Source organism: Lissotriton vulgaris, chromosome 7 (genome assembly GCF_964263255.1).
Source record: "Lissotriton vulgaris chromosome 7, aLisVul1.2, whole genome shotgun sequence".
NCBI classification, from domain to species: Eukaryota; Metazoa; Chordata; class Amphibia; order Caudata; family Salamandridae; genus Lissotriton; species Lissotriton vulgaris.
This window is the reverse complement of record NC_141695.1, coordinates 162,819,978-162,847,116: the sequence shown is the minus strand read 5'-3', so window position 1 is coordinate 162,847,116 and position 27,139 is coordinate 162,819,978. Positions and strand designations below refer to the sequence as shown.

The window sequence follows — 27,139 nt, the reverse complement described above, 5'->3', positions numbered from 1 at the left end:
TCGATCTGACAATGTTGGCTTTGACGACTATGAGGAATCTAACTGCTGAGCTCTTGCCTCGGAGTTTAGGGCATGGCATGGCACATCGTACCAGTCAATATGCCTTTCCCACCTTGTCAACGTGTCCGAGAGTCCAGCTGTGGGTGCTAACGGCTCTTCGTTAGACCACAGCACATGCGCAGAAATAGACACATGTGTGCGCATGCGCAGAAGACGCATACCTTGTTAGTGCTCTGGAGCATGCGCAGATGTGGGATTGAGCGTTCGGACATGCACAGAGGCTGCAGCAGTGCGGCGGCTGAGCACGCATTATGATTTATGATGAAGATCAACACATGGTCTTCTCTTCTCACTAATAAATAGATTTGTATAACACAGTATTTTTAATTAGGTGAAATGCCGTGACTTTGCCAGAAGTCAATGGCCACAGTACGGCAAACTGGTCTATTTGTAACCGAAACACATACGGATAATTTCACACTTTTAAATGTAAAGCAAATTAGTTACGAATTTAAAAGCAAGTGATGTATGTGGAGCGTTGGAGCTGCGATACTCACTCCAGCCATCCCCATGAGCTTTTTTTGCGGCAGCGTATTCCCTTGTATGGTGCTTGCTCTGTGTGAGTAGAATCTGTGCCCCAGGCCCCAGCGTAGATTCTGCTGAAAATTGTCACAACGTAAATTCTGGACATGCCTGTGCGCTCTGTGCCCCTAGAACAGCCTCACACTTCTTACATCTATGTATTTTTTAAAAGCTGTTTATACACACAGCCCCAGCCCGTCTGTCAGCGGAGTTCTTTCTAGAGTAATGGGCATACAGCCCATGTTCATACTTTTACACGCTGCACGTGAGAATGCTTGCTACTCCTGAAGATATATAACGAGGGTGTTTCACCCTTTCATTGATTTCTTCACTCTGGCTGCTGCCTCTTTGTCTTGCTCCTCAATCTCCTCTGCTTTTCCCTCCTTGTTCTGTGTTTCCTGGTCTCTGCTCTGATCTTTGGGTTCCTCTTTCTCCATCCCTTACATCTTCTTTCTCCTGTTACTACTGTCTGCCTCCTTTCCATGTTTTTCCCACCCTCTTATGCTGTCTTCCTTTCTGTCCATCTTATCTCTTTTCCCATCCTGTCTCCCACCGGCTGTAGGATTCCAGCTTCCCACGTTCTGTCTCCTGTACTTCCTGTTCCCCTCTTTGATCTTGCGTTCATGCACTCCATTTTCTCTCTCTCACCCCTTCCTGTCGCCCTCACCTTCGTTTTCTATTCCATCCCCTTTACTCGCTAGCTGCTCAACTATTTCCCCCCTCCTGCCATTCGAATATCCCTTCTCACTCTTAATTTCCTGCTCCTCATGTTTGTTTCCTACCTTTATTGTTTGCCTTTCTCTCTTGTGTTTCATGCTCTAAATCTCTCTCCAGCACCTTTCCCCAGATCATGCGAGAGTTGCTTTCACAATCCAGAGTATTCTATTCCGGGAATTATAGAGGTCTTGTTTTCCATTAGTAAACGCAGGACTACAGGCACCAGAATGCAAAAAAACAAAGATGATTGTTTGAGCTACTCACACATGATGCAGGAACACCTCAGAGCTCCCTCTCCTGTTTTAATGATCCACCATTTTCTCTCTTATGCACCCTGTTTCTTTATCCTTTGTACTCTCCGGTTTTCTATCTCCTGCAGTCATTGTTTGCCTTTATCGCAACCAGTCAAAACTGATACCAGCGTTCATACCCATGTCCTCCCTTTTTGCCTCCATCTCTTTTTTGTCTCTCCTGTCTTGCTTCTCCCCGTTTCTTCCTTTTCTCTTTCAATTCTCCCTCCTCTGTATTTTTGTAGCATGCCCACTCATCTTCCTACTCCTTTTCTTCTCTTTGTCTTGTTTGTTCCATACGCTTCTAGTCTTTTAACATATGTGATTCTATTGGAGGTCAGTGGGGTGGCACAAATCTCTTGGTTGTTTTCAAACGTTATTTAAACGTTAAGTTTATATGGCAGTTCTATATTTTTCTGTTTTGTAGGTATTGTTTTGGAAATGACAGAAACAACGTTGATTCTAAGTCCTTCACTTGGAGTCTACCAGCTGTATTTCAGTACACTCCCAGGGGCACCACCGTACACAGAAGAAATGTAAGGTAAATGTCAAAAAAATGTAAGTGGCTCTCTACGAATATTGAACCAAAACGTTGGTACACAATCTTCCTTAGTTCTGTTGATAGATTTTTTTATTTACTACAAATTTAATGTTCAATTTAGCATGATCTGAGTTTCTTTTCTCTCAAAGAGCTTAGAGAGAGAGACAGAGAGAAAGAGAGAGAGGGGGTGAAAGATAACTGTCAAGAAATATTATTATTGTTTCAAGATGGTTAATTAATTCTAAAGCAACCCAGCAAAGTACATCCTTTAGAAAACTTGGAGACTTGATAGCGAGCCATGTAACTAACTGCTCCCCATCAAAATTACATTTTTATGTGCTTATATGTTTGTGTGTGTGTGTGTGCATGTATGTTTCTATGTGTGTGTGCATGATTGTATTCAGTGAAAAAAACAGAGCTAAAAGGGATGCTATATTTAGGCGATTAAGTCACTCATAAATAAGGCTCCCTGTTTTCTGTTTTTACGGATTTTTACAGATAAATACAGACAGAAAACAATGTGTTTTCTGTCTGCATTTATTTTTAAAAGTGGAGAAATACAGAAAATTGTGCTTCTTTTAAGTAATTCTCCATGCAGTCTTTCATGAATTATACACCAGCAGCTGAGCAGATAGACAGCAAGGGAAATTAAAAAACAGGATGAAATGTCTTTCAATAACAGAATATGTCAACATACATTTATTGTATAATGCTAGAATTTACCAGTGGATGTAGTGTAATGTATTATTTGGCAGCTTAAATAGCTAAAAAAAAAAAAACGACAGACATCATAATATGAGTGTGCATCTATCAGTTAAATAGATACGGAAATGTACAGTTTTACAACTTCGTATACGAAAACACAAAATAAATATGGATAAATACAGATAAAATGTCAAAAAATAAATATGGATAAATGCAGACGGAAATGGTCCAAAAATAAATACCATAAAACCGGGGTGCCCTACTCATAAAGTAACATTTGCAACCTGAAAAATCACTGAGATTTTCAGTTGCCGTACAGTGAGCTAACTTTAACATGTGCCTCTGCCATGCACTGCTTATTATCTCACATATTACATCCCTCGTGACATCTTCAATGTCATTACTAATCAGTGGACTATAGTTAAGTCAGAGTTTCCATAGGAAGAGCATTTTTTTTACTAATATCTTTGGTGCCATTTGACGACACTGCATGGTACTTTCCAGAAACAAAAGTTGATCCACCATGGCACCTTCAAGGAATGTTTTGTCGTGATCCGTCAAGAGCGGGGCAAGAAAAATGGACCTTTCCCCATAGTGTGATCTCCCATGTTAATTCCCTGAGAAAACTTCGCTCAACAATAAAGAAGAAAAAATCACTGATCGGAATCACACAAAACTTGCCAAAAAGTTTGAACTTTAGGAGCATTTAAAGAAGGGTTCAGGTTCGGTACGAAGGATTTAAAACTTCGGTATATCTTGGCATTTGGTGTTTTGATAAGCTCTGGTTGATCAAGTTAAAGGGACTAGTCAATCCTGGTTGATTGGCTACTATAACATGAACTATATGTTTCTAGAAGTTATTACAGAAATCGAGACTTGATTCCTATTGAAATGCATTATCATTAATGGCAAGTTTTGAGGTCGCAAAATGGAGCTCATAAAAATGAAAGTACAATTAAATGAAAAAAGCCTCTTCATCTTCAAAAAGCAAATTGTAATTAAAAAAGCTCTCTGAGTGATAGTAGTATCAACCCTATGCGAGCCTACAATATATCGAATGGTAAATTAGAGCACTGAGAGTGAGAAGTACAATCTTCATAATTCCGAAATTTCTCTTGGCGATACTAATAGCAGATAACTCATATTGGGTCCATGTTGTTTAATACTCAAAACACACTGCAGTGTCTCTCTGTATATCTGATATGTTGGTTATTACACAAAGTAACTTGAAATGAGCTTATATTGCATCTGATAGTACAGTAGTAAAAGTGAGCAGTGGAATGTCCACAAATCTCAAAATCTTTTTGGAGGCCCTTGTTTGTGAACACCGTAGGCAACACATATTAAGCTCAAGAGGCCTAATATTATAATCACAATGCAATACGGACAAACAAATAATCTATTGTATTATTCAGAAAGTCACTTTGGGCTCCCCCTCCTTTCTGTTAAACAAGCTGCAACTCATCCAGAATGCGGCCGTGAGACTTCTGCAGGGCATTCCCAGACGCATCAGCATAAGATCGCAAATGGCCACACTCCACTGGCTGCCGGTGGCCCAAAGAGTTCAATTTAGGGCTCTGGTTCTCACTCATAGAGCCTTACATGACATCGGCCCCGCTTATCTCAAGAGGAGAGTGGCTTTTCATGTCCGCAGTCGATACCTCAGGTCGGCTTCCCAACGTCGGCTGGTAATTCCCATTTTCCGGAGTACCAGGTTGGGCGGTCAATCTTTCTCGGTTAAAGCGGCTACCCTGTGGAATTCCCTTCCATTTACACTCAGGGATACGAGAGACCTTAGCTGCTTCAAAAAGCTCCTTAAAACCCACTTATTCAATCAAGCCTACTAAAATGCCGCTTCTTTAGATTTCTTTGTGGTTTTGCTTCGCGCCAGGATACTCAAGAGTAGTTGCGCGCGTAATAAATACCCATATAACATAACATAACATAGCATAATGCTAATAGACATTTCAAGTTGTCGGGACACCTAGAGAGACCAGTTTAAGTGAAACCCATTAAGTTACTCAAACAATAATGCAACTAAAATAAAGATGGCTTGGCCTGTTAAAAAATATGAATATTTACTTCTGTGATATTGTTCCAAACACCCAAGTTTTTGGCGCTATATGATGAATCTTCACAAAACTTTCCTAACAGTGTTACTGTTTGGCTAGATTGTGCATGGGAAGTTATGTGGTGTTGGGTCAGAAGGAGCAGAGAAAAAGTGTAGGGAGTACCAAAAAGCGTTTTCTTTATTCTTTTTTCCATAGGACCTTTAGACAGAGCTACAGCCCAAACAGCTGAACTGATTTACACCAAATTTGGCAGAAACCTACATCTTCGCCCAGAATACCTGCATTTTGTGACTTAGTGCAAATCTGTTCAGTAGTTTTTGAGGAATTAATGCTAAAAAATGTTGTATATGTAACACTGTTGACGATCCGTGTGCTCAACAACGCATTGTGATTGGCTGATCGCAACCTGAAGGAAAAGTTGCGGTCTCCATCTTAGCACTCAGAGACTAGTTCCCAAAGTCCTGATACATAAGAGAAAATATGATATAAGGGAGCTGGATATGGGCACCCTTACCCCCAAGCTTTGTTGAGAGGGGCCCCAGTGGACCCCCCCCCCCTTCCCCCCCGGGGCCAAATAAAAAAACTTTTTAGGGGTTCCATGGATTTGCAAATCTACCGCGACACCCAGTGTGACACCTCTCAGAATTCGCTCTGGGTCTGTGGATCCGGTTCGAATCCCCAGAGGTGTCAATGTGTGTTTCTGTAGATCTGTGAGAAACAAAGGGGGTTGTGTGGATTCTGGAAGTTGAATGCCTGTGCGGGGGGGTTGGATGCAGAGCATAGCTGCAGATCAGGCCCTTTGGCCAAACCCACGCAGTGCACGGCTGAAGGCCATGTGTGGGATTGGGTTGGCTGCCTGTGGGTGGTGGTACAGGGCCTGGCAAAATGCCAGGCCCTGCAGCCAAACCCCGCCGCACACAGCCTTCAGTCGTGCCCAGTGGGGCGGTTGTCTTTACGAATGGTACTAAAATATTTCCTTACTTTAAAAAAAAAACCCATAGAAATTCACAGAAAAAAACAATGAAAAAACAATGTTTAAAGTAACATTATAGGAAGGCGAAGTTTTCAGTGGCAATGTAAAGTTGTAAACTCAAAAACGACAGAAATTCACCATTAATAGCTATCTCAAGTAGCTATAACTTGTGCCCTACGGTAACTATAACTCACGACCTTGATATGATCTGCTAATTACTGCACATACTACAAAACTCCTGACATCTTCTGTGACACTATTGATTATACCACTGCCTCCTTTGCAATAAAATTATTGATAAGAAAACTGTGCATGTTGGGGTGTGCGTTTTAATTACTTGAGATAACTATAACTTGTGAATTTCTGTGTTTTTTTTTTTGTTTAAAGCGTTATGCTGTCACTGAAAATTTCATTTCAATCAATCAGGGAATTTGTAAAGCGCACTGCTTACCCGCTAGGGCCTCAAGGTGCTGGGTGGGGGGGGAGGGGATGCAGCTAGTGGTCGAAGAGCCAGGTCTTGAGCAGTCTTCTGAATGCCGGGAGGTCTGCGGTCTGTCGTAGGAGGAGGGGGAGGGCGTTCTAGGACTTGGCGGTGCGGTGGGAGAAGGATCTGCCCCCGGAAGTGGTTCTATGGATGCGCGGGACGGCGGCCAGGGAAAGGTCGGCGGAGCGGAGTTTCCTATTGGGTACGTAGAAGGAGAGTCTGTCGTTGAGGGAGGCTGGGCCGGTGTTGTAGAGTGCCTTGTGTGCTTGGATCACGAGTTTGAATGTGATTCTTTTGTCGTCGGGGAGCCAGTGCAGGTCTCTCAGGTGCGGGGTGATGTGGTCACGGCATGGGACGTTAAGGATCAGGCGTGCGGAGGCGTTCTGAATTCTTTGGAGTCTGTTGATGAGTTTGGACGGGCTCCGGCATAGAGGGCATTTCCGTAGTCGAGTCGGCTGCTGACGAGGGCGTGGGTGACGGTTTTCCGTGTGTCCGTCGGGATCCATCTGTAGATCTTGCGGAGCATGCGGAAGCAGGAGGAGGAGACTGCGTTGACTTGGTTGGTCATGCTGAGCTTGGGGTCGAGGATGATCTCTAGGTTGCGTGCGTGCGTGGTTGGTTGGTGCTAGGGTGGTTCCCAGGGATGCTGGCCACCAGGAGTCATCCCACGCTGACGAATTGGGCCAGAAGATGAGGACCTCCGTCTTGTCCGCGTTCAGTTTGAGTCGGCTTGCTTCCATCCATTCGGCGACGACCTTCATGCCCTGGTGTAGTTTGGAATTGGCGGTGAGGGGGTCTTTGGTGAGGGAGAGGATCAGCTGGGTGTCGTCGGCGTAGGAGATTATGTTGAGGTTGTGTAGTCTGGCGATGCGAGCGAGGGGGGCCATGTAGATGTTGATCAGAGTCGGGCCGAGTGAGGACCCCTGGGGGACGCCACAGATGGTAGTGGTGGTTCCGGAGTGGAAAGGTGGGAGGCGGACTCTCTGGGTTCTGTCGTGAGGAAGGAGGTGGTCCAGTCCAGGGCCTTGTCTCGGATCCCTGCATCGTAGAGGCATGTGCGCAGTGTGTGGTGGCTGACAGTGTCGAAGGCGGCAGAGAGGTCCAGGAGGATGAGGGTCGCTGTCTCGCCGCGGTCGAGTAGGATTCTGATGTCATCTGTGGCGGCGATGAGGGTGGTCTCGGTGCTGTAGTTGCTGCGGAAGCCTGACTGGGAGGGGTCCAGGATGCTGTTGACTTCTAGGTAGCGGGTGAGCTGGGTGTTGACGATCTTTTCCATGACTTTCGCAGGGAACGGAAGCAGGGAGATGAGCCGGAAGTTCTTGCGGTCGCTCGGGTTAGCCTTGGGTTTCTTCAGGAGGGCGTTGATCTCGGCCTGTTTCCAGCTCTTTGGGAAGCTAGCGGTCTCGAAGGAGAGGTTGATGATGTTACGCAGGTGGGGTGCGATGATGCTGAAGGCTTTGTTGGCGATGTGGTGGGGTAACTATAGCGTTATTTTAACCTTTGTTTTTTGTGAAAATATATCCATATTTCGAACTATATCATTACTTGAACCTTTTTTCCCACTGAAAAAAATAACGGTTCATATGACGTTATACTTTGATGAGGTGCTAAAGCCTTAATTCATGTTAAAAAAACGAAACAAACAAATTCTGTGAAAAAACAACAGTTAAAGTGAAACTATGTTTAGGTTTTGAAATGAGACACAAACAAGCTAATGTTAAAAAAATCCACTGAAATACATCAGTTATAATGAACTACCTATACTTTGTGCTGCTTATGACCTCACATATTACTTTGCTCATAACAGTTTAAATTAAATAATTGGTGACATCACACATGTCATCTCAGTCAAAGACTGACCAGACCCTGCATCTAGTCTGTGCCAGACTTTGATATGGTTCCTAGGCTCTGTCAAGGCCCTCCACCCAACCCTCCTCAAGCATCAGCCCTCCACTGCTCCTCATCTTCAGCTTTACTTAGGACATAGTTAACCCATGGCTTAGTCTGTGGCCAGAGTCTGCAGTTCACCTCACCAAGCAGTCAACCCCCGCCATGAACAGACTTTTGACATACACACTGGAGGTTGTCTGCAAGGCCCGGTGTCACACCAGACCCTGGATCCAACATAGAATAGGGGTTACAATATGAGAAATGATGGCTATGGTTTTAGAGAAAAGCCAGCACCTCTGTTAGTTTGCAATTGTACAGTGTAAAATGTCCCTTAGCGTGCTCAATGTCAAACACTGTGCCATCCACAAGGCCACTCTGTACATAGAGGAAACCTCCTTACACAGAGAACATTTATAATACTTAACAGAGCACAGCACAAAAACGTCTTAGCTGACTTTCCTCAGTCAGTAATGTATTTGATATCAGAGAAAAACAGTGAAAAATTACAGAGTATACAGTAATCTTGGTCTCAAAAGTTTTGACACGTATCAAGAGTGTTGACACATCGGTATGACAAGCAAAACAGCTGACACGTGTTTCGTCAATAGATTACTTCCTCAAGGTTGTTCACAGAAACAGTATGGCAAAGTGTCAAAATCAGAACAAAAGGGAAATCTCACTGTATTCACAATATAAGGCAAAGTGCACATAAGGTGCCCACAGTAACTGAAAACCGACATAAAATCACCAAAGATTGCCACGTGTAATAGAGTGATGAGGGAAGTACCACAGAATACCCAACCACAGTGAGGAATGAGCAAATAGAAAGTGCAAGATGGTCAAAAAAAGAAAACTAGCAAACATATCAACCACACAACCATGTGATTAATAGCTGTTAAGGATAGAAGTCAACCCAGGAAGAGGCTGAAAGTGAAAAAATTCTAATTTCTGAATACCATGGAGCGATAATTGTAAGTCAACGGAAAACAGCCCTGTTCTTCTCTAATCTGAAGATACTCATGGGCCCATAATAATTCCGATAGAGTCCGTTAGTCAGAATGAGGTAATAAAATCACTAAAAAAAAGGCAAAATTTAAATTTGAACATGAGCTATGTAACTTCTCAAAACCTGTTTGAGAGCACCAAAGGCTGTTATCAAATAGAAACATTAAGTGTATCAAGAAAATGACATAGGAATCTCAAGTATCACAACATATTGGTTCACAAAGCATAAAGCCCACAGAAACTGTGCAAGTATCTAAAGTAAAAATAGTATTTGGCAATAACTATCAATTTTTAATGCCAATAATGTAGCGGCAGTTACAAGTAAGGATAGGTTACAAGTAACCTATCGGAATTATCATGGGCCCTGTTCTTCTCGTATTAGAGAAGAACAGAGCTGTTTTCTGTTGACTTACAATTATCGCTACAAGGTATTCAGACATTAGAATAATTTAGCTTACAGCCTCTTACAGCCTCTTCCTAGGTTAACTTCTATCCTTAAGAGCTATGCGCATTACGGTCTACAGAAAGAGTCACCTACCAAACAAAGACTCTTCCAAGACAACAACAAAGTGTAATCTTCATGGCCCACCACCAGACGACGATCTATGCACTCGTGTGTGACTCTGCAGCCCTACATGCCAAGAACAGATGCATACTGGTAAGTAGCATTTTCCTTTGTCACCATCTTGCACTTTCTAATAGCTCATTCCTCACTGTGGTTGGATATTCTGTGGTAGTTCCCTCATCACTCGATTACACGTGGCAATCTTTGGTGATTTTATGTCGGTTTTCAGTTACTGTGGGCACCTAATGTGTACTTTGCCTGATATTGTGAAAACAGTGAGATTTTCCTCTTGTTCTGATTTTTAAGACTTTATCATACTGTTTCTGTAAACAACCTTGAGGAAGTCATCTATCGACGAAACACGTGTCGGCTGTTTTGCTTGTCATACCGATATGTCAATTCTCTTAATACGTGTCAAAACTTTTGAGAGCAAGATTACTGTATACTCTGTCATTTTTCACTGTTTTTCTCTGATATCAAATACATTACTGACTGAGGATAGTCAGCTAAGACTTTTTTGTGCTGTGCTCTGTTAAGTATTATAATAGAATAGGGGTTGGGCGGTGGGCTTGCTCTATGGCCAGACCAGGCATCCAACCCTCTGCATGTGGCTAAACCTCCATTATGCCTGGCATTATGCCATGCACAGCAGTGGATTGGTGGAAAGCTTATAAGATTACATCCATCGATTTACGTTGTTGTAATACTCCTCATTCACAAAGCCTATAGCATACTGCCACAGTAATTGGTTGATATCGTTAGTAGTTTTAACAATGTTGTTATTGAAAAATAATCAACAATGTTATTTAACATTTCATTAGCTGTACCAGACTGGCTACTGGGCGTTTTGTACTTAAAAGATGTTTTTAAAGTACATTTTAATTGTTTGTTTAGAAGCTCTGCAATTAGGAACATGGCCAACAGGTCCCCTACAGCAAAACCGGCCCCCACAGCATGGAAACCAGCTCCCATCATTCCAGGCAATCGAAACATCTAGTGCCCGGTAGGCCAGTTTGGCCCTGTTTATGAATGTTGTAATATGTGAGGTGATAGACAGTCCATGCTGAGGGTAAAAGTTTTAATTAGTTTATTATAACTAAGTTATTACAGTGGTTTTTGCACCTTTAAAGTTAACTTGTGTCTCGTTCAACTTCTAACAACTTCTAACATCACTTTTATTATTTATATATATTCATTGTCCTACCTAAAATAATTCACTGAGATAGGACACCAAATATATATTATATTCTACAACACTGCACACTTTGTAAAATGAAAATCAATTTTAGATTTCCATCCCTGCTCAACAGTCGAATAAGCTCTTCATGAGTGCCTCAGAAGGCTCTGTAGCTTAAAACTGCAATTTTCCAAATTGGGATAATGGAAATGCACTTTGCCCTTGGCCTCCTTCACATCATTTGCTGTTAAATTAGTTTTTAAGTACTTCAAACCTTTTTTAATGATGTTCGGTTCCCTTTTGAAAAGAGCCAAGTTCAACCTTCAACTTTCAGCAGCAAATCTACAAATCACGTGCCTATAAAAACGTTTTTCAGGCAGTCCGGATGTCTGCAATGTAGCAAACAGTGAGATTGTTTTTGTTTGTCTGTTCCTGGTAGGTTTCTGCTGTCAGTGGGCCAAGGAGGTCGTTTTTCAAGGTAAAACCAGGCAGAGATTGGTTATAACTGCTAAGAGATTAGGGCTCCAGTGGCTTTCCTCTCCAACTTTGTGCTGCGGTGTCACCTAATTCCACCCCAAGCTAATATTTACTTCATCCCCATATTGTTGTCGCTCCAAGAACCTGGTACTGATTTCCCAGCATTGTACAAAGAACATTTTGACATATAACATGAACATGAGTGCCTATTTATTTTTCTGACCTCAAAAAGATGTGAGGCTGATTAGAGCCATGGCTGCATTGTGTGCTGCAGGAAGTTTTGAACACTATTTTCATACCAGCCCCTTTATTTCACCAAGCAATTATATCATGGCTTTGCCAAAGGCTTGCAAAGTTCTTTCTCAATTGTTTAAAACATTTTTTTCACCATATGATTAATTTGATTTCACAGTTTTCCAAATATATTAGTTAAGAGGCTGCACGTTTTCCTGACTGTTCTAACATTCGAAGGTGTAGAACAAATTCTTAGGAACATTATTTGAGTGTAACAGCAATTTGTATGAGTATAAGAAGATTGTGTGCTGTACAATCGGAGGCGCCCAGGGTCTCCTCAGCCTATCCAAACGAGACCACAGCCTGATGTCCTCTAACCTACCTAAGGTCTTTTTTGCATCCTCTGTGATAAGTACATTCCTAGGCTAAACTTGCCAAGATTTGAACATGTGTCCTAGACATCTCTCAACCCTCTTAGCATTGAGCACCTTACACAATGTTTCACTGGCGCCAGATTATAATGTCAGCAACAGAGTATTTTAGAACATTTGACTATTAAAAGTGATATGCATTGTGTTTACAATATGACTATGCTTGGGGTAATTTCCTGCGGTTAATAGCAAATTTAAGTGTATTACCATTAGTTAAGATTTATTGCGGTGTAAATATGTCAGTACACAAGGAACACATTAAACATGTTACTCATAGTGAATTTTAAAGTGTCATCTGGAGTGTAGTAATGAAGAATATATACTGCACCTTAGATAATATCCCTGATAATGTCTGTGATGTTAATATAAGATTGATGTTATTTTGGTACATTGAGTGAATATCACTGATATTAACCGTACCTTTAAAAAGTATATTTGGCTTTTTGAGTACATCGGAAGCATAAAGTATTTATTTACCTAGTACATTTTCAGTGCCATATATTGTCATTAACAATATTGACAGTACTTTTGGGCCTAAAGTTAGTTTTAGTAATGCAGTGTGTATGGCTGATGAAATACCATTACAACTTGGAGTATATATACAATCGGTTAGCTTTAGTTGTATTTGTATGTTTGAGCCAGCGTTTATTAAAAACCACTATGGTTTTCAAAATGGAATTGAAAAAAAAATCATGTGTACTTTTTCTTCACGAATTTTAATTGTGGATATCCTAAAACTGGACTGGATTTTACTGTTCGAAGGGTCAAAAGGCTGGGATCTAATCTACAGTACTTGCATTTTCAGTGACAATATATGAAGTATTAAATTTATGTTGTAGTGTACAAATTCAGTATTATTCTGGTACCCTATGTACACGGATTTTGGTCAATTCTATTTATTGATTTAACTTGTGGATGAACACTGTCATACATTTATTCCATTCTCCTGTTCATAAACCATTTTAACTATGCCAGTACGACATATTGTATTACACATTTCAGAACTTCTGTTATTATCCACCCCACCTGTTATTTTATACAGCAATATAGTTCACTCTGAGGTCTCAGAGTTTCTCAAAGTTCTGTAGACTGCCCCTGTATTTCACCAATCATGGTTTAGGCTTACACCAAGTATAAGGCATCAAAGAATAAACATTTCAATTTGAAGGTTAACCAAATACCTATGTTTTCTTTAAATGACGAAATTGATTAATGAGAATAGTTGTAAACTTTGCAGCCTGTAGTTGACACATGTAAGCTGAAAGTTATTTTACCAGTGTGAGCTTCCTTAAGTTGACCTCAGAACGTTGGATTTCTTATTGCAGGGTTCATGAACTTTAGGTTCATTGTTCGAAATATCTCATGAAAAGGAAAATACACAAAAGGGGTTTAAGTTGATTAAATGTGTCATTATTTTAGCTATTCTATAGTGTTATATACGCTCATACATTTTATTAAAATTAAACTTAATGTGAAGTCTGCTGCAAAACATCTGTGGAGATCCTCTCTCAAACGGGGTGGAGGTAATAACCTCTTATGAAGCTATCTGCTCCCAAGTAGCCAAAGAACTTACGTCCAAAAGTCGACCTACTAAAAATAAACCGGTAAATGGCTGGTTTGACCATAAATGCACCAAATCCCATAATCTCCTCAAAAAAGCTCTTCAGGAGCTACCAAGGAACAAAGCTTTGGTTGCTCAGCTTAGAAGAGAGTACACAAGAGCAGTACAGGAAAGGAAAAAGGAAAGTAAACATGAAGCGTGGGTTGAGCTTATGGATAAAGCAACCCTAAAAGATAGTGCAAAATTTTGGTCTATTATCAATACGCCCCTGTTTTCTAATACACAAAATAATGTCTTAGAAGTAAATAAAGCAGAGGAGGACTGGTTAAGCCACTTTGAACAAATTTATGGAAGTCATCTAGAGCTAGAAACCTTTGTGGCGCCAGCCTCAGAACCTCCTGTCATGCCAGTAAGATTTCATCTAGCGGAAGTTGTTAAAGCAATTGAAGGCTCAGCAGGACGAAAGGCACCAGGCCCTGATGGGGTTCCCTCAGATATGTACAAGGCAAACCCGTTGTACTGGGCAAACATCTTGACTAATGTCTTTAATACCTCGGCCTGTGTAGGATTCCCTAAATCTTGGTCTCGATCGACAATAATCCCAGTGTTCAAGAAGGGCCAAAGGGGAGACCCTAGATGCTATAGGCCTACATCCTTGCTGGACTCCTCCATAAAAATCCTGGGGAAGGTTATTCTAGCAAGGATAACAGGGTGGGCTACTGACAATAACATACTGTCAGATGCCCAGTACGGCTTTAGAGCGGGGAGGAGCACGGAGGACCAATATCTGAACCTACACCTAATAATAGCTAAATGCACAAAGGCGGCTAGGGGCTCTATTTTTCTGGGTTTTATGGACCTGTCCACGGCCTTTGACCTAGTTAATAGGTCAAAGCTGTGGACAATGCTCCTGGAGCTGGGCCTTGATCGGCCTCTTGTGTATTTTCTGGCCGATTTGCACAAAGACTTAAATGCCTCAATTAGGATGACGAATGAGGGGAAATGCACGTCGAGTTTTAAGTCCGGTAGAGAGGTGCGACAGGGATGCATCTTGGCCCCCATGTTGTTCACGCTGTATGTAAACTCGTTGGAGGTAAACCTGTTAACAGCGACTCCTGACATCCCACGCATGGGAGGTACACCGGTTCCGGTGCTCCTACATGCGGACAGCGCTGTTTTATTAGCAAGGACCCCGCTGGGCCTGCAAAGATTGCTGGACTCATTTGGGTATTTTATGGAAAGCCTGGATCTGGTGGTAAATAATGGCAAATCTCACGTCATGTCACTGGGTGCCTCAAAAAATAAAGTTAAGTCCTTTTACTGTGGCGGAGAAGTAATCACCAGAGTGAAGGTATTTACCTATTTGGGAGTAGTTGTTGATGATAGGGGCTCATGGTCCCCACAGCTCTCAATAAAGGTAAATGCAGTGAGAAGTTCTTCAGCCGCAGTGTTAGGTTTCGCTAAAAGGTTAGGGGGGAAACCCTATGAGGCGATTTTGGCAATCTATAAAGCCAAGAGCATATCTATCGCAAGGTATGGGGAATCAATATGGGGATTTACCAAACCCGACCCCATCCAAACAGAGGAAAACAAATTTCTACCGTCCCTCCTAGGCCTCCCGCAATCTACAGCTACCCACTCTGTCCATCTTGAATTGGGGATAGGTTACATAGCAGATATAATTAAAATAGCCCCCATACTGCTATGGATCAAAATCTGGCTGAATCCTAATCTTTCCCTAAATCATAAGATCCTAAAGGACTGTATCAACCTTGACAATAGGAAAGAAATCCAGTGGTTGTCCTATATAAAAATGTTAGCCATGTATATGGGGCGACCTGAGATCTTTTCTAATCCAGAATCCCTATGCAAGGCTGACCTAGAGTGGGTAAAAATTAACTTTATTAAGTTAAGGGAGGCAGAGCGGGAAGCAGTAGAACTAGGTAAAACATCGGTTAGGGGCCATGTTTTAGTTACCTTGTCATTAGCCATGTCACCTTATCTGTCCATAGTGACAAATTATTTTCATAGATGGCTACTGACAAAATTCCGGCTCAACCAAATACACTCTGTACTTTGGGATTTGGAGGGCTGGAGTAGACCTGAAGATGCCGCCCCGTGTAAATGTGACGATTTTTCTCCCCAAGACACTATGCACTTTATGATTTTTTGTCCTTTGTACCATGATGCCAGGAAAAGGTTTATCCTTCCTCTACTAAAGAAAATGAATTTTACCCAGTGTAAACCTGCTTTATTGTTTTTACAACTGTTGGAATCTCCGGTAACTATGTTTTGCGTCGCCAGCTTTCTTGCCGCGTCTGTAAGAAATAAGAGGGATAGACAGAAAGCCGCACAAGAAATCCAACCCTCTTAATACAATGACATTGTAGCCCAATCAATTGCCTTAAATCTAGAAATGATTGTTAATGTTGTTTTAACCCCTTCCATGCGGCCGCGATTCCCCTGGTGTGCTGTAAACAACACGAACAGGGGCGGGCCGTGACGAACCCCAGCCGTCATCAGCACACGAGCACCGTAGTGCATGACGGCTGGGGTTCGTCTTCAGCATGGAAGGGGTTAATGAACTTGTACTGTATTTTTATCCTGTATATTACATTTTTAACCAATATTTTTTAATGTTTTTAGTCTATGTATAGCATACTTTTATGATTTTAAGTAATCGAATAAAGTGGTTTGACTTGACTTGACTTGAAGTCTGCTGCAATCTGTATGACTTATTTTAAATGGTTGTATTGTAGAAATAGTGAGTATTCACAATGATAAACATTATTATTGTCGATTTGCCTGAATGTTACCAATAATACTATACATGTAGATGTTGAAATAAAGGAGAGGTTTTTAGATTCATGGTAAATGACCCCAGTTGTTTTGGCAGACCACAATGATTGGGTCACGTCCTGAGGTTAAATGATCCATTTAGGGGACACAATATTGAGAACTGAGGTAAAAGAATTGAGGTAATATACTATTAACAGATCAGACATTGGATAATAAAAATTCGAAATACATTGATGTACAATTCTGCTTTGTATGACTGTATGTGACCATTGGCTCCCTGATCTCTAGATTCTCTTATATTTATCCTGCTGTGCCAGAGCTCACTATCTTCACTGATTCTGCATCGTCTGCTCTCTGACAATGATTATGGATTCTGCAGTGTCGGCTCTCCGAAGAAGATTAAAGATTCTGCAGTGTCACCGTTCATTGTCAGTATTGATTCTGTAGTCTTAGCTCTCGCTAGCATTGATTCTGTAATGTCTGTTGTGTAAAGATGACTAGAATTCCTGCAGTGTACGATCTCTAAATATGATTATTGGGTCTCGAGCACATTCTTTCAGTATCACTATCTCCTTGTTATCAATAGTTGAAGAGTCTAGTGTAGGGTGTGAACTCTGAGCTCAGTGACTGCAGTGCCTCGAAAGTTTTTACTCTCGTCTGCAGTTTCTGCTCTTGTTATAAGTGTCTTTTTGTTATCAGCCCCTGCAGTGTCTGGTGCTGTTATGGGATCTGTAATGACTGATCACATTATTGATGGCAGTAGTGTCTGCTCTTATTTTCAATGTCTCTAGTGTCGAATCTCATTATAAATATGTATTGTGCCTGGTGTAGTTAACAATGGATGCATTATATTGTCTGTCATATTTATAGCTGCAGTGTCTGGTTTTTGTATCAGTGTTGGTAATGGCTGCTGTGTCTGATCCTGTTATCACTGGTTGCAGTATCTGGTCTGATCATGAATGTCTGCGGCGTGGTATTGGCATCATTGGCCTATCTGGTTTTAAGTATGTGCCGTGCCTTGTCTCATTATCAGGACCTGCCGGAAACTATTGTTATTAATATCTGCACTTAATATCTGTGTCTGCAGGGTCTCTGCTGTTCCTCCCTGTGGCTTGAATATCCTGTGTCATTTTTTTATATCAGTGGCTGCAGAGTCTTGATCTTTATCAGTAGATTACGTGCCTCATCTCCTGCTATCAATGACTGCAGAGCCTAATCTCATTATCAGTGGCTGCTGTGTCTGTTATCAGTAGCATTGTATCATCTATAGATCAGTCTTGTCACTGAATGAACTCGTCTATCAGTGTCTGGTCTTATTATCATTGTTATCACTGTTTGGTCTTGCTATCAGTGTCTGAAGTGTCTTCTGTTATCAGTGGCTGAAGAGTCTTTTTCAATGGCGGTAGTCTGCTGTTAATAATGGCGGCGTTGTCAGGTTTCAATTTCTGGCTTCATTTTAAGGGGCTTATGTGCTTGGTCTCATTATTAATGTCCACAGTGTTTGGTTTCATTATCAATAGCTGCAGAGTTTATTCTCGTTACAAGCGGTCGCTCCTCACGCTGCTCCCTGCCCTGCATGCCAAACTGGTATCGTAGTGCCCACAGCCAGACTACTGCCTGCATTGATTAGCAATTGAATACCCTCGCTGTGCTAGATCGCCATATTACGCTTTAAATACCTGCTCAATTGTGCTGCCTTGCCGATTTCACGATCGCTAATTTGCATATTATCGTAGCGCTAGTCTGCAAAAGCGCGCTGCAACGCTCTGCTCAATTGTGCTGCCTGTATTTTGGTTTTTGTGCCTGATTGTGCCTTGTGCCGGTTCCACTGCCATTCACATCGCGTTTTTCACATAGTGTGCCCCAACCCGGTTTCGCTTTTGGGCTGACTGCCATTTTGTTTTTGTTGTTGTTGGTGTGCCTCCCTGCCCGGCTCTCCACCCCGCTCCCGCCTCCCAGCTGCTCCTCCCTCCCACTGATAGTCTGGCTCCGCTCTCCTGCTGAAACGCTGTGACCGTCCTGATTACTTCAGAAGCGGTCGCTCCTCACGAACTCAGCGCCCTTCTGAAGAAACCCACAGCGGACCCCTCTGAACTTAAGAACTACCGCCCCATCTCGCTCCATTCCCTGCCAAAGTCATCGAGAAAGCCGTCAACAATCAGCCCGCCGCCTTCCTTGAATGCAACAAATCCCTTGACCCCTCACAGTCCGGCTTCCGAGCCAAACACAGCACCGAAACCGCCCTCATCGCAGCTACAGACGACATCCGAACGCTTCTGGACAACGGAGAAACAGCTGCCCTCATCCTACTTGACCTCTCCGCCGCCTTCGACACTGTCTGTCATAGCACCCTTATACAACGCCTCAGCAACGTCGGAATACAAGGTAAAGCCTTGGACTGGATCATCTCATTCCTCGCCGGAAGAACCCAGAGAGTCCGCCTCCCCCCATTCAAATCAAAGGCCACCGAAGTCATCTGCGGCGTACCACAAGGATCATCACTCAGTCCCACCCTCCTCAACGTTTACATGAGTCCCCTCACATCCATCGCGCGACAACACAACCTCAACATCATCTCCTCCGCAGACGACACCCAGCTGATCCTCTCCCTCACCAAAGACCCAAACACCGCCAAAACCAATCTAAACGAAGGAATGGAAGAAGTAGCCGAATGGATGAAGAACAGCCGTTTAAAACTGAACTCGGACATAACGGAAGTCCTCATCTTAGGATCATCCCCCTCTGCCTGGGACGACTCATGGTGGCGCCCGGCCCTGGGTACAGCACCCATACCTACAGATCACGCACGTAACCTGGGCTTCATCCTGGACTCCTCCCTCTCGATGACCAGACAAGTCAACGCCGTCTCATCATCATGCTTCAACATCCTACGCATGCTCAAAAAAATCTTCTGTTGGATCCCCACCGAAACAAGAAAGACGGTCACCCACACACTGGTCACAAGCTGACTGGAATACGGAAATACCCTTTACGCCGGAATCACAGCCAAACTACAGAAAAAACTCCAACGCATCCAAAACGCCTCAGCCAGACTCATACTGGACATCCCCCGTCAAGCTCACATTTCCGGTCACGTGAAAGACCTCCACTGGCTCCCCGTCAACAAGAGAATAACGTTCCGTCTCCTCACCCACGCACACAAGGCCCTCTACAACCTAGGACCCGAATGCCTCAACACACGACTATCCTTCTACACCCCCACCCGCCAATTACGATCGTCCAATCAAGCCCTCGCCGCAATTCTGCGCATCCATAGATCCACCATGGGGGGAAAATCCTTCTCCTACTTAGCAGCCAAGACCTGGAATTCCCTCCCCACCCACCTCCGCCTTACACAGAACCACCTCGCCTTCAGAAAGCAGCTAAAAACCTGGTTATTAGATAAGTAATGCACCCCCCCCCCCTCCCCCTCAAGCGCCTTGAGACCCTCTGGGTGAGTAGTGCGCCTTACAAATCTCTGAACTTGAACTTGAACTTTAGTTTCATTATCCAGGACTGATGTGCCTGGTCTCATAATTAACGTCTACAGTGTTTGGTTTCATTATCAAGGACTGATGTTCCTGGTCTCGTTATTAATGTCTACAGTGTTTGGTTTCATTAGTGGCTGCGGAGCCTGGTCTCGTTAATAGTGCCTACAGTGTTTGGTTTCATTATCAAGGACTGATGTGCCTGGTCTCGTTATTATTGTCTGCAGTCTTTGGTTTCCTTATCAATGGCACTGAGACTGGTCACGTTATTAACGTCTACAGTGTTTGTTTTCATTATCAAGGACGGATGTGACTGGTTTCATTATTAATGTCTGCAGTCTTTGGATTCCTTATTAACGGCACTAAGACTGTATGTTAGTAGGGTCTGCTCCCTATCGTTACCCCCACTTTTTGCTGTGATTCTCTGGTTTTTCGACTTTAGTGTGGCTATGGACTTGCTAATCAGCCCACAGCCCAGCTGTTCTCTCTCTTAATTAATACCATGTACTTTAGGTACATACCAGATTGGTTACTGGGTCACCCTAGTGAGCCCCTGTATAGTGTACCATAGGTACACCCTAGGCCTAACAGGGGCTGCAGCGTGTAAATGTAAATGTACAGGAATTTATATAGCGCAAATCACCGAGCAGTTTCTAAGCGTTTGCTTAGGGAACCCGTCCTGTTATTCCCCTGTGAGATAACCCCGGCAGGATATCCACAAGGTGAAAGCCAGGCATCCCGCCGCGAGGGGCCGTTGTGGAGATTAAGCAAGCTATTGCCCAGAGTCGCAAAGTGTGAACCTGTGAATCGAGTAGGCACCGGAGCGAGAATTGTCGAGTCCATGGACATTTTAGGACTCAAGACCCCACCGAGCCTGGAATTGAACCCTGGTCCCGAGCTGACCTCTGCTTCCAGGTCTGCCTCCTCTAACCAGTGAGCCACACTTCTCCACCCCTGGTTAGCCTTCCAAACTGACATCACAGGTTGGTTCTTACAGCCTGGGTAAGGTGGTGTAATCAGCCCTTACTTAGATATAGTATACCTATATCTAGATCTATATCTACATATATATATATTCTTGCAATCTTCAATCCAGCCACTGGAACCCTCGTCACGGTATCTCAATCGTAGAAAAGAGCGGAAGACCCAATTTGCAGGTAAGCATTCAATTTTATTGTTTAGTGGAAGCGCACCTCGCCAGTATATATATATATATATATATATATATATATATATATATATATATATATATATATATGTATATGTATATGTATATATATATATATTACCTACTGGCGGTCGCCAGTAGGTATATATAGTTAGGATTTTTTCTCTATGGGATTTTTGAAAATTCTATGTCTAATAACTTTGGCGTTTGTGGACGGAATTGGCTGAAATTTTCAGGAAAATGGAACATTTTGTTTCTGAGCAGCCCCTGACAATTTGGGGGGGTTTCATCAAGGGGGGGCCGAGAAAAAAGGGGGGTCCCAAAACGCGTTTTTCCCATGTTAATTTCCATAGGGCGGTTGGCCTCACTTTTAGCTCGAACGGCTGAATGGATTTGCACGAAACTTGGCAAAATTGTAGGGACTGTTAGCCCGATGTGCCTTTGCTAGGTCTCAATATATGTGCTCCAGTGGATTTTGAGTAATTTAGGTTCAAAAAAATATATATATCTGGGCGGAGCCTAACCACACATCTGATCTGATTGGCTGTCAGCACTTCATCCAAGAAGTGTTGGCAGCCATCTTGGGACCAATATACATGATAGCACCTCATTAAAAAGCATTGTAGTTAATAGAGGGTTTTAGGACTTTAGTTACATTAGAAATCATTTGTTGATGGTACCATACTCGTTTTAGGAATTGTGGTGGGTTCTAAGGTGATTTTACCATGTGAAAAAGCCTTCTGCTGTGATATCATGAATATTGTTTGAAAGAAAACTAATATCTCATGATTTTCCCACAGTGGTTTGGAAGGGGATCTATAAGCTAAACTGAAAGCATATTTTCTGTAAATTCACATTATCTTTCTCAGTCATGTGAAAATGAAGTCTGACATTCTCAGTAAAACATGTACATCCAACAAGGACAGAGACTGTCAGTTGATTCCTTTGTGCTCTACTGCAGCCTCCTAAAGTGTTCTAAAGAACAACTAGAGCGCTAACAGTCCTACGTATTACAAAGGTATAGCACACCTGGAGCCATCGTGATAGGAATAAAGTGGTAACTCTTAAAACATTTAATTTAAAAAGGAACAAAATGAGGGGGTATATTATGCAATAGAAGGTATTATTAGTGCTGCAGAAAGAAAAATTAGGGCACATTTTGAGTGATTTTTCAAATCCTCTTCTATTTCATTAAAAAATTCTGACATGCAGTCTCCCAAAATGGCCACCAGAGACAAAAGAGCCCAAATGTAGCCCAAATATCACCCAGATGTAGCCCAAGTATAGCCCAATGACAGAATGTCCCAGAGTGTTCTAAAGAACAACTAGAGCGCTAACAGTCCTACTTATTACAAAGGTATGGCACACCTGAAGCCATCTTGATTGGAATAAAGTGGTAACTCTTAAAACATTTAATTTAAAAAGGAACAAAATGAGGGGGTATATTTTGCCATATGAATTATGATTAGTGCTGCAGAAAGAAAAATTAGGGCACATTTTGAGTGACTTCTCAAACCCTCTTCAATTTCATTAAAAAAGTCTGACATGCAGTCTCCCAAAATGGCCACCAGAGACAAAAGAGCCCAAATGTAGCCCAAATATCACCCAGATGTAGCCCAAGTATAGCCCAATGACAGAATGTCCCAGAGTGTTCTAAAGAACAACTAGAGCACTAACAGTCCTACTTATTACAAAGGTATGGCACACCTGAAGCCATCTTGATTGGAATAAAGTGGTAACTCTTAAAACATTTAATTTAAAAAGGAACAAAATGAGGGGGTATATTTTGCCATATGAATTATGATTAGTGCTGCAGAAAGAAAAATTAGGGCACATTTTGAGTGACTTCTCAAACCCTCTTCAATTTCATTAAAAAATTCTGACATACAGTCTCCCAAGATGGCCACCAGAGACAAAAGAGCCTAAATGTAGCCCAAATATCACCCAGATGTACCCCAAGTATAGCCCAATGACAGAATGTCCCAGAGTGTTCTAACGAACAACTAGAGCGCTAACAGTCTTACTTATGACAAAAGTATGGCACACCAGAAGCCATCTTGATTGGAATGAAGTGGTAAGTCTGAAAACACTCAATTTAAAAAGGAACAACATGAGGGGGTTAATTTTGCCATAGAAAGTATGATTAGTGCTTCAGAAAAAAAAATTAGGGATCATTTTGAGTGACTTCTCAAATCCTCTTCTATTTCATTAAAAAAATTCTGACATGTAGACTGAAACATGCACTTTGAATACCAGCAGCAGACGTCCCTGGTGAGCAGTAGCTTTACTACAGTGATCTAATGTGCAACTAGAGTGCTAACATTCAGAATTCATGGCAAATGTGTGACACATCTGAATGCCTTCTTGATGGAACCAAAGTAAACAAGCATTGAAAATGCAATAGATCTCGCCCTCGTTTAAGTTAAAGCCATTCTGTTTGTAATGAGGTGGCTTTTTAGCTTTGCTTTTATTAGTGTTTTTTCAATTTTCATGTAAATAACATGCATCTGTATGCATATAAGTATATGTATGCATGCATTTATGTTTGTATTTATATAGATATACAGATGATATATGTTTATATATGTATGTATATATATATATTCACTGAAAAAACCATAGGTTATAGACCATATATAGTTAGGAATCAGCATTTACAAAACCTTGAAAATTCACTGAAAAAACCATAGGTTATAGACCATATATAGTTAGGAATTAGCATTTACAAAACCTTGAAAATTCACTGAAAAAACCATAGGTTATAGACCATATATAGTTAGGAATTCGCATTTACAAAACCTTATTTTACTCACACAAAACCATTGAAATTCCATATATAGTTAGTTGCACTAACTATATATCGCGCACCCCCAATCCACTGCTGCTGATGTCACATATTACATCATTCATGACATGGTCAGTGACATCACTGATGACATCACTGATGACATCTCAAATGACATCACTGATGACATCACTGATGACAACATCCAGTGACTGTATGTTTCTGTAAAGTTAAAATATGTCTTACATATTGAAGAATGAGTGGATGTATAAGTGTCTGGATGAAGGATGTAGTAGGTGCATGACTGACTGTATGAGTGAGTGATTAAATGTGTCTCACTGAGTGCATGGGTTAGTGACTAAACTGTCTTAATTTGTGCATCATTATGTCTGTTGTTCTGTAAACTGTTGCATGTGTTGATAAGTAGCTATATGAGTAACTATATGGGTTATTGATTGGTTGCCCAAGTATTTGTATGGGAGACTGAGTGTGTGTGTGGGTGGCTGGGAGGCGTATGACTCTGTGCATAGTTGTGTGAGCAGTTGATTCACTAGATGTATGGTTTCAAAAGTGCATGTGGAAACAGCTGTATGGGCGGTTGACTGTGTGCATGAGTGTATTGGTGAGTGAATGGATATCTCAGTGCTACATGTCAAAGTAAGTACATGTGTAAAACACAGTACATGTGAGAGTTCACATATATAAATAACTGTGCATAAGAGCCAGTGAATGTGTGAGTGGCTGTATGGATCATTGTGAACTTGTATCAGGGATTGTCTAAGAGAGTAAATATGTGTTAGTATATGTTTGAATAAGTAAAGTTTGTATAACTGTATAGTTGAGGAAATGGAGGTGTGATTGATTCTTTGCATGACTGACTAGGTGTGTGAGTAACTCCATGGATGAGTGACAGTCTGTGAGTGTCTGTTTACACTGATTGTATCTAAGGTTATATTAGAGTCTGAAGAGGTTCATCGTAATATCACATGAATGATATCATCAGTGATGTGATCAGTAATGTCAAATGAGATGTCATCAGTGATGTCATCAGTGATGTCATTTGAGATGTCATCAGTGATGTCATTTGAGATGTCATCAGTGATGTCATCAGTGATGTCACTGACCATGTCATGAATGATGTAATATGTGACATCATCAGCAGTGGATTGCGGGTGCGCGATATATAGTTAGTGCAACTAACTATATATGGAATTTCAATGGTTTTGTGTGAGTAAAATAAGGTTTTGTAAATGCGAATTCCTAACTATATATGGTCTATAACCTATGGTTTTTTCAGTGAATATATATATACATATATATATACATATATGTATGTATATATGTTGAGTTCCTGGCGCAATCTCCGTTTCTTGGAACACCAGAGTCGAAGCCCAAATACAGTTTAAGTGCTCAGGTTTATTTGGCGGAAAAACAACCCCTACGCGTTTCGAGGTAAGCCTACCTCTTGCTCACGGGTGGAGTACAGGTAAAGGCGCCAAACTTTTAAAGTGAAAGACACAGTGTTTACACAAACCACGTGGTCATAGACATTGAAGACATTCTGGCAGTGCTACAATGTTACAACTTCCCCGCATTTTAAATACACACTTAATGATAAATGTTGCATCAAGCAACCCCCAGACCCTAATACCCCCCCACAGGGCCTGAAGAGTTTCCTTCTAAATGTACGATCATTACCCAAACACCAACATCAGGTTTGGGATTTAATTCACTCTACCCAACCGGATATGTGTTTTCTTGTGGAAACATGGCTAAAACCCCACACAATCACAGCTATAGCAATGGGGATCCCCTCCGGATACAAGATCAAACATTTAGACAGAGACATTAAAATAGGAGGCGGCCTGGCAATTATACACAAGGACCACATACAATTTACTATCACAGAACAACATCTAAACTCGCAGTTAGAGATTATGTTCTTTAAATTTTTTTTAACCAACCATATTACCTGGAAAGGGGCCTTGGTTTATCGCCCTCCAGGACCAAACCCTAACTTTGCACTTACCCTCCAAGAAATATTAGCCCCCCACCTGAAATCGAAAGAAGATTTTCTTCTCCTAGGTGATTTTAACGTACACGTAGATCGGCCAACATTGTCCGAATCCACGGCTCTGATCACAGATCTTTCTAATTTGGGCTTAGAACTACAAAATCATGGACCCACCCACATAGGAGGACACATGCTTGATCTACTTTTTTCCAACTGTGCCAAAGTAATCTGTTCACCGGCCAAAGATATATCATGGACTGATCACTCTTTATTGGAATTCGTATTATTAACTCCCGCAAGACCCGCTAAAAATGTACTTTCTTCCCCCACCTGGAGACGACAATGGCACAAAGTAACTGCTAATAAAGTCCAGGAAGTATGGACAAATCCTAATATTCAGGAAACAGAAACAGCAGACATGGCCTTAGCTAAGCTCAATGAATCTATCAAGCAAGCCATTGACATCATAGCTCCTTTAAAACGACATAAGCAGTATCCGGTGTCGAAACAAGAAAGCTGGTATACCAAGGAATTGAGAGCAGGGAAACAAAAATGCAGACGAGCTGAGAAGGCTTGGAGGAAAAGGAAAACTGAGAATAGCCGAGCAGCTTTCCTAGATGCCCAATCAGAGTATTATAAAAATATAAAGTTGGCCAGAAAACAACATCTAACACAACAGATAGCAGAAGCGGGCAACTGCTCTGAGGAGCTTTTTAATATTCTGCAGAATTTCATAAAACCAACTGCATGTGAAAGCTCCGATGACTTTTCGCAGGATTTATGCGATAAAGTCTCTCTATTCTTTGAAGATAAAATAAACACTATCTATGAAAGAATAGTAGCAGCCAATAACAGCACAAATAAAACCAACATATGCCCACCCCAGACTCCTGCCATATACAATAAACCTCCTCTGATATCCTTTCCCCCGATTGATAACACAGAGCTCCTCACCCTCTGCAGTCACATAAAAACAGGGTCCCCCAATGACCTCATTCCTGCTAAAATGGTTGGCCCTATGATTTCTCTTCTGGGTCCCCACGTACTCGAAGTGGTTAACATTTCCCTTAGGACAGGCCAGGTCCCAGCAGACTGGAAAAAGGCAGTGGTGAACCCGATAAGGAAAAAGGCATCATCTCCTTGGACAGCCCTCTCCAACCTACGTCCTATCTCTCTCCTAC

At 41.9% G+C, this 27,139-nt stretch overlaps 1 protein-coding gene across 1 annotated transcript in view; it reads left to right on the top strand.

Annotated features, from left to right (window-relative positions):
* LOC147701068 (uncharacterized) overlaps positions 1–27,139 on the top strand; it is a 382,816-nt gene that overhangs the window by 97,282 nt on the left and 258,395 nt on the right. Inside the window, exon 2 of the mRNA XM_086929300.1 lies at positions 2,017–2,125. Within this exon, the coding sequence (XP_086785426.1) occupies positions 2,031–2,125 (95 nt within the window). The 5' untranslated portion in view covers positions 2,017–2,030. The remainder of the gene's footprint in view (positions 1–2,016; positions 2,126–27,139) is intronic.